The sequence below is a fragment of the Styela clava genome, chromosome 13 (genome assembly GCF_964204865.1).
Source record: "Styela clava chromosome 13, kaStyClav1.hap1.2, whole genome shotgun sequence".
Lineage (NCBI taxonomy): Eukaryota > Metazoa > Chordata > Ascidiacea > Stolidobranchia > Styelidae > Styela > Styela clava.
Genome location: NC_135262.1, coordinates 15025015 through 15032315, shown reverse-complemented (window position 1 = coordinate 15032315; position 7301 = coordinate 15025015). Strand labels below are relative to the sequence as shown.

Genomic DNA, 7301 nt, shown 5'->3' with positions numbered 1-7301 from the left:
CACGCGTATTCCAGCGTTCGATCGGACCCGCTAGCTGTTTCAATCTAACTTGGAAAAAAAAAAAAATTTCAGAAACCCTTTCAAAATTTTTGGCTACGCCCCTGTGCCCACCTGAAACGAAACAGGGACGTTTTTGCCAATTTGTCCGTTACGTCACAATACATCTTATCATAATCGCTAAATTATTGGAAACCTCGTACGAATACACTTTGAACAGTACTAGCCGCTATCACGAACGCTCCCTCATTTAATGCAGACGCACTGTAAAATATCATGCAAAATGGCGAAACATGCCCGTTCCGTTTTTAGTGGACAGTAACCGACGAGGGCGATCTTTAAAAGACAAGGATCTGTAGCGCTACAATCGCTTTTCAGCGAATACAAAGATTGATTGTTGCAATGATTCAAAGCTGCTTGCGTACCACTAGTGGTGCGCGTAACTCAGATTGAGAGCAACTGCTCTAAAGCATAGATGACTTATTGGGACAAGATTTCGGAAGAAACCATACGTGCCTCGTGCAGTCAAGTTCCGAACAGATCGAGGAGTGTGGTGAAGGCAAAGGGAGGATATATCAGAAAATAACAATGAATTATATTATTTATCTTTATAATGCCATTTTCCGCAAAATAATTTTTTCTCTCTCACATTTATATTGTAGATATTTCAATAAACATTTGTCTACATTTGGTCTGATCACCCTGTATGTAAAAGGTTTGTGAGCTGCACCACAAATATCATGGTATGGGAAACGAACACACAGCTCCATATGTCATTCTGGAAGGATCCGAGTTGACAACAGTGGAAACAGGAAAATCAATGACAAACAAAAAAAGTCTTGTCCACGTTTTCTGCTGAGGAGCATCAAATATTCCATACCAAACGAAGTTGTCTAAACTACCCGGAGGAGAAACCACTCCAGTCTGAAATAAATCAAGAAGAATAATGGTATTAAACTTGATGAAAATGTAGATAGTTGTAATATCGGATAATCAATATGTTAACGTTTACACAACATAAATCGAACTGAATTATATTGGTAACCTGCGACAAAGGCAGAGACTCAAAATTAGAAAAGCTGAAATGTTTATACAGCTTTGTAGCATTGAGTCAACATCACGTATCTGATCTTCAAATCTCGAGAAAATATTGCTTTGATCGATGATTTCAACAATCTGATCAGAAAAAATATAATTCTTCCTACTCAATCTCTGAAAATTATGAAGGCAAAATTGGAAGTATGGAGACTGCAGCCTTTTATCAGAAACTTTTAAATTTGGGCATTATTGTTCATTGCGGTCAAGTAAGGAATGTAAGTTTGTTGATTTAATAGTCCAAGTTATGAAACTTTTTGAATAAAACTTTCTGTAAACACGATTTGAAATGGACGATAAATGGAATTGTCTACGATGACTGGCAACTGTGTTTTGTGCGACGATAACAGAACAACCGAATCCACTATAATACATGTGGAAAAAAATATCGAACTCGCTTTACGATGATTAAGTTTTCAAAATAGTCTTATAAATTTGGTCGCGGATCTATAGCAAGGGCAATATTTTATATATGAAATAACGAATCAACAATTTGTAAAGGTCAAATGTGCACATGATTGAACCAATATTTCTTAACCTTTATGCCTTTGAAAAAAATCGTGGGCGAGAAAATCTAAAAAAAATATATTTGGATTATCATAAAAATGTTGTTTCTTCATTATTAACCGTGAAAATAACTTACAGTCAAGTTTAAAAATCTATAATATAGTAGATAAACTGTGATTTTCAATACAATACAATTGTCATGGCATTGATTATCATGGCATTAGATTGATATTGATTTGTGATGGAATCTTTTTTTTTTTTAAGGTGATGAAACAGTTGCCACTACTTTCCCCAATTTCCCCAACCCGATCTACGTTATATGTGATCATAAATCTTATCTATAGACATCAATATTAAGTAATGACGTCGGCATAATCGGAGATGAGTTCATTGATCATGTAGATGATAAAATTGGTTCTGCAAAAACACATCGATAGTAACGCACATCTTCAAAATCAATCCATCATGATAAACTCTAAAAAAAGTTTTAAATCTAACACACTTGGCGGTAGTTACGTTTATACCTTCAAATCAAAAGTCATATTTGTCCATGCGCTTGACCAATAACGATGTGAAGGAATCATTTTCATCAATTTCGAAGAAATGAACGTATCAATACTGGGATCATCTTTCGGTATGACAGCAATTTCCATCGACATTTGTTTGCAAATAGAAACTGCTCGTAAATAATCGACATCTGGTTTTCGATGGATTTCAGTCCAGTAACACAGACCTCTTTTTCATTTTTTACTTCACAAAATTCTGAGAAAACATAAACGCAAATAAAAAGATTCCTCAAAACATATCTCAATGTCATAGTTACATGCTTATATAGTATATAAATTATATCATGGTATACTGAAATTAGACTTTTTAGAAAATGTTCATAAGTCTTACTTTTTTGCTGTACGCTCATAGATACAGTCGATCCAGCGATAAACATTCCAAATTTATTTTATTTGAAACTTGCCGGATCCTCTGTCTAACTCAGGGTGTTCCAAGGTTATCGGCTTCGGGGCCCCAAAATTATTTTTGCATTGTTCGCGGGCCACAATAGTGCCAAGAATAGGTAAACAGTGCAATACATAACAAACACTTTTATTGTGCAAACATATTGATCAGTATCTGTCATTTATTAAACTAACACATTAAGGCATGTAAAAACCACCAAAAAACTTTCTAAAACCTACAAAACTCTTTCTATATCTACATTTAGTGTAGGATTTCAAACTCTTCATAACGGAAAAAGTGCTTCCGCAAATTTAAGTAAAATCTTGACTCTGGAAAAGCTCATTGCTCACAAGATTTCAAAATGTCGTTCTAAATTATATTCTCTTTTCACCGACACAACTTGCAGACATATCAAGTGAGCATTGTGGTGTTTTTCCTCCCACATCTAGTTAAAAAACTGTTTGAATTTGTCAACTTTTTTTTTCAAACTTATGTTTACAAAATAACAGATTGATTGATTACACAATGTGAGGTACAGGAGAGTAATTACTAAATTTTCCGACATATAGGCATCATTTTCCGCATTCGATTTTTAGATTTCTATGATGCCAAAATTGTTAGCATATATTCCCGACTAAACGTTGCCTCAGCTAGCCATATCACTAGTCAATTCAGTGACATTAGTGATGTAACAATACGTCAGAAAATTTTTCTGGGTAATTTTATGACTAAACAACACAAAATGCAATTTTTTGATTACCGTATATTTTCTCGTTTTGTAGCCCGGGCCCATATTTTTAAACCAAACTCACTAACCGGGCCCTTATTCAAGCACGGACGTTCGTTGTTTTGTCAGGTTGTTTGTTTGTCAAGTCACATATAGATAAGATCGATCGTTACAATAATTAATATATTGTCATGTCCAGTTCTCAAGTATGATTCGAACGAGAATAACGAAAATTTTGACTTTTTCTACGCACCACAGGTACAAATCCGCAAAAGAGGAAAAGTTTTACGAAGCCCTTTCAATATTGAAACGAGAATATCGATTATGGATGAATTATGTCGTATAATTAGCGAGTTATTTATTAATTAGTGATGGTAAACGCGGTGTCACTATAGAGTCATGAAGCGAAACCGCGGTTTCGATCGATAAGTCTTCGGTCCCCGACCGATATTCTCGTTTTTATGTTCTGTTCACACGGACGGCTATTCAAATGGGCCTTTATTAATCAAGATCGGGCGGTAAAACGAGCATATACGGTACTTTCCGAATGCGACGCGGGCCACAGATAATGAATCTGCGGACTGCATGTGTCCACGGGCCTGGATTTGCACCATTCCAACCCTTTTCACATCAGCCTTGGCTATTCCGTTTGTGCCGCCTCTCTACCGTGACAATATATATTTTTTAATTATTCATGAATTTTTAATTTAATTTGACCACATAATATCAATATTCCTGAACTGTATTATGCTGGCATAGATCAATTTTATATTATAGTCCAACATCGAAAACGAATTTTTTTAATTTAATTCTAAATACTCCTGTAGCAGGCATATAAAGCAGACCTTTAAGTGTAAATTATTAGCTATGATTCATTTTTATTGCAAAATGCCTAAATTTATACCCAAGTCTATCGAACGTGTACCTAATTCAACGCTGCTAGATAATATTCAGCGATTTTTCCAAACGTTTGCGAAGATTTCTTAGGTATTGATTTAGGTTTAGTTCATAGTTCAGTACGAAGTTTCTTTTAATGCTTCATTTACTTTCATTTTCACCTTCGATAATTCCACAAGCTAGCTGTGTGACGCAGGAGATAATTGCATTCCAATGTACATTTATTTGAATTATAAGTCAATTTAGACACATGCGGAAAGTTAACAAGTTCATGAAATGTTTTGTTTTATGTGTGTTATGAAAATCCATTAAAAGTCGGGTGTATCACGCACAAATTTTTGTGGCAAATTTGGTTCTATGTTTGCGTTTACCGCTTCGTTTGAGAAACTCGAAAGTCAACCCTGCAGAAATAGTCTGATAACGAGCATGGTTCATTGATGAAGTAGTACTGAGATCTCATCGACTTAATTTTGCATTAGGCTGAAGGCATTTTCAGCGTTTTGTGTTCTCATTCAAATAGTAAGCTAATCCTATTGGGCTTTTCATTTCGATAGGGTTGGTGACGTGACATACAAATACAGCCAATATATATAATACAGCCAACTAATATTCATATAGCGGCAATGCTGACTAAAATCTTCAAATTAGAATTGAACAGACACGGGAATAATGGGGTCATCATTCAGACACGTTGATGAGCAATTGTAAAAAGCAATTCTTATGTAATGTCTTTACAAAAGTTATGCAGTTTGCTGTTCATTCAGCCTTTTTATGAATACATAGAAAACATATATATACAAAAGAAAACTTTGAACGAAGTATCAATATTAAAGTTCGCTTTCAATCACATTTCACACAAAACCCCAGAAAGTCTGTATGAGGAATTTTCATCAAACATTCCTTGATTTACATGATTTGAATCTGATGGAACGTGATTGCCCATGTAAGGTCTTGCAGGATTGAATGGTCTATTTGGTAACCAGTGTGTGTAGGCAGCTGTTCTTCCATTGGATAAATAAATTTCGTGTGTAGGCAGCTGTTCTTCCATTGGATAAATAAATTTTTTTTGTCTGAAAAGATCAAACAGAAAAAAGATGAACACAAAATTTGCAGTTATTAAACATTGTGGTTGTATTTGCAGGTGAAAACTTACACTCGTGTTTAATGTCATTCCCGTCCATTGGTTATGGTAATAATGCCCGATGACGATCCGTGACCGGGTTAATGCAACCATCTTATAGAAGTGATCTTTGCTATAAATGTTTGCTGCATTCCCGCCGATCCTTCGACAACTCGCTTTTGCTTGGTCTAGATTTAGGCGGTTATCATTGGTGATCAACACGTAACACTTTCCATCGTAAACTTCATCGCAATTTTCTAAATATAAATGAAAATGTTTAAGATTGCCCATTTCAGAGGTTCCCAAACTTTTTGTTCGTTTGGCGCCAAATTATCAGTGAAAAACTCTAAAAAATAAAATAGAAAATATAAAAATTAAATGAAGTTTACAAAAATAAAACAAAAATGAAATGAAAACGGAATAAAAAATTAAGATTAAAATATCGTTAACAGGGGGTTTATTTTGAAAAATGTTGCTTCTGCCTTGCACCAACGTTGTCATACATACTTCTACGCTTACAAACGGTGTTCCTTGGGTTTCCAATTCACTACTAATTTCCATTGAGTGGAATAAGTTTAATTTCTAAATGATATATGGATTAACCTTTCCACAGGTTTCTACCTGCCCCGAGCAGAAGCAACACTTTTTCAAATGAAAACGTCTGACAAGGATAAACCTCTTTATTTTCATTTTAATCGTTTTTTTTTTTGGCTATTTCAATATTTTTTTATTCCGTTTTTATTTTAGTTTCGTTTTTTTGCAAATTTTGTTTTATTTTGATTTAAATTATTTTTTTTAATTTTCCGCGTGACAACGATGGACCACCATACTGGTCTATTTTATAGTCTTAGTGAATATAGCTTGCATAAAACTGATAAATTATTATTTAAAGATTTCTATATTTCAATCTGTGGAACATTTCCACAAAGTTTAAAACTCAAATAAAAGTAGAGAAATAATCTTGTGTATCATACCTAAATCTCTTCTTGTCATACACTTTCCTTCCAAATCGTTTAATCTAGTCTCAATACCTTTTGCTATACCATCAACGTCGGCAATGTCTAATAGAAAAAAATTAAAGCGATTTGAAATAATGTTCAGAAATTCCATTTTTATTTTGATATATGTAAGTTGGAAATACTTGTGGTCAAGTATAAGTTCTGGAATCTGTTGGCGTTGAATCGACTTATTAATGGTATTAATTAATTAATCAATTTCGGAAATTTAATATGCTTGATAAGCTTTTTCCTACACTTGCCATAGTATCGATAACAATTAGTCTCTCAGGCGCAGAAAGTTGGCAAAGTCATTGTTCAACAAATGTTGTTGTAATAATTACCTTGATGAATTCTTTGAAGTTCATCAGCAACACCAGGAGAGCCTGTTGCACCTTTCAATCCTCTCGCACCCGGTGGACCCAATAAACCTTGCCGCCCTGTGGTGCCAACATTTCCTTTCTCTCCCTTAATTCCAGGGGGGCCCTTTTTGCCGGGGGGTCCATTAACTTGAGACCGGACATCGGGTCTTTGTTGATTTTCATTTCCGAACACATCATCCAAGTCTTCACAGACCATTATTTTCTTATTGTCATGGCCTTGCGTATGACCTAAGATAAATGCCAACAAGAAAATGGCCAAATAAATGCAAACATGCATTTTCATTGTCAATCTATTCACTTGAATCGCAAATCAAACACGTATCTACAACGGAACCGATTTTCCTTTTCTTATAGTCTATATATTGACACGCTACTTATAGTGTGGTATGATACCCCTTTTTTTCATTTTATGCTACAAAAAGCTGACATTTTCTCGAGTGTATATGTGTGATCGTTGACGTTGCCTAAAATCAATCACCAGTTTGATATCGTGAAAAACTTCACAAAAAAGTTTCTCAAGTTTATTACAGACTTTATAAGTGGCCTCTTTTATGCTATACCAAATGGATGAAAATGAGGCTAACTATATACAACCATAGTATTTGACCTCACTTAAATACGAAAAGTGA

General features: G+C 34.6%; 2 protein-coding genes across 2 annotated transcripts; both read right to left on the bottom strand.

Annotated features, from left to right (window-relative positions):
* Positions 1-618: 618 nt before the first annotated feature.
* Positions 619-2324, bottom strand: LOC144431263 (uncharacterized). The gene is made up of 2 exons (XM_078119123.1): positions 2124-2324; positions 619-921 (listed from the first exon to the last, which is right to left on the bottom strand). Exons 1-2 carry the CDS (start codon positions 2256-2258, stop codon positions 736-738), a joined length of 321 nt encoding a protein of 106 aa, XP_077975249.1. The 5' UTR covers positions 2259-2324; the 3' UTR covers positions 619-735.
* A 2050-nt stretch (positions 2325-4374) lies between these two features.
* On the bottom strand, positions 4375-7007 carry LOC144431452 (uncharacterized). Its single transcript, XM_078119606.1, has 4 exons — positions 6634-7007; positions 6269-6355; positions 5328-5551; positions 4375-5244 (listed from the first exon to the last, which is right to left on the bottom strand). Exons 1-4 carry the CDS (start codon positions 6953-6955, stop codon positions 5143-5145), a joined length of 735 nt encoding a protein of 244 aa, XP_077975732.1. The 5' UTR covers positions 6956-7007; the 3' UTR covers positions 4375-5142.
* Between the last annotated feature and the right edge of the window lie 294 nt (positions 7008-7301).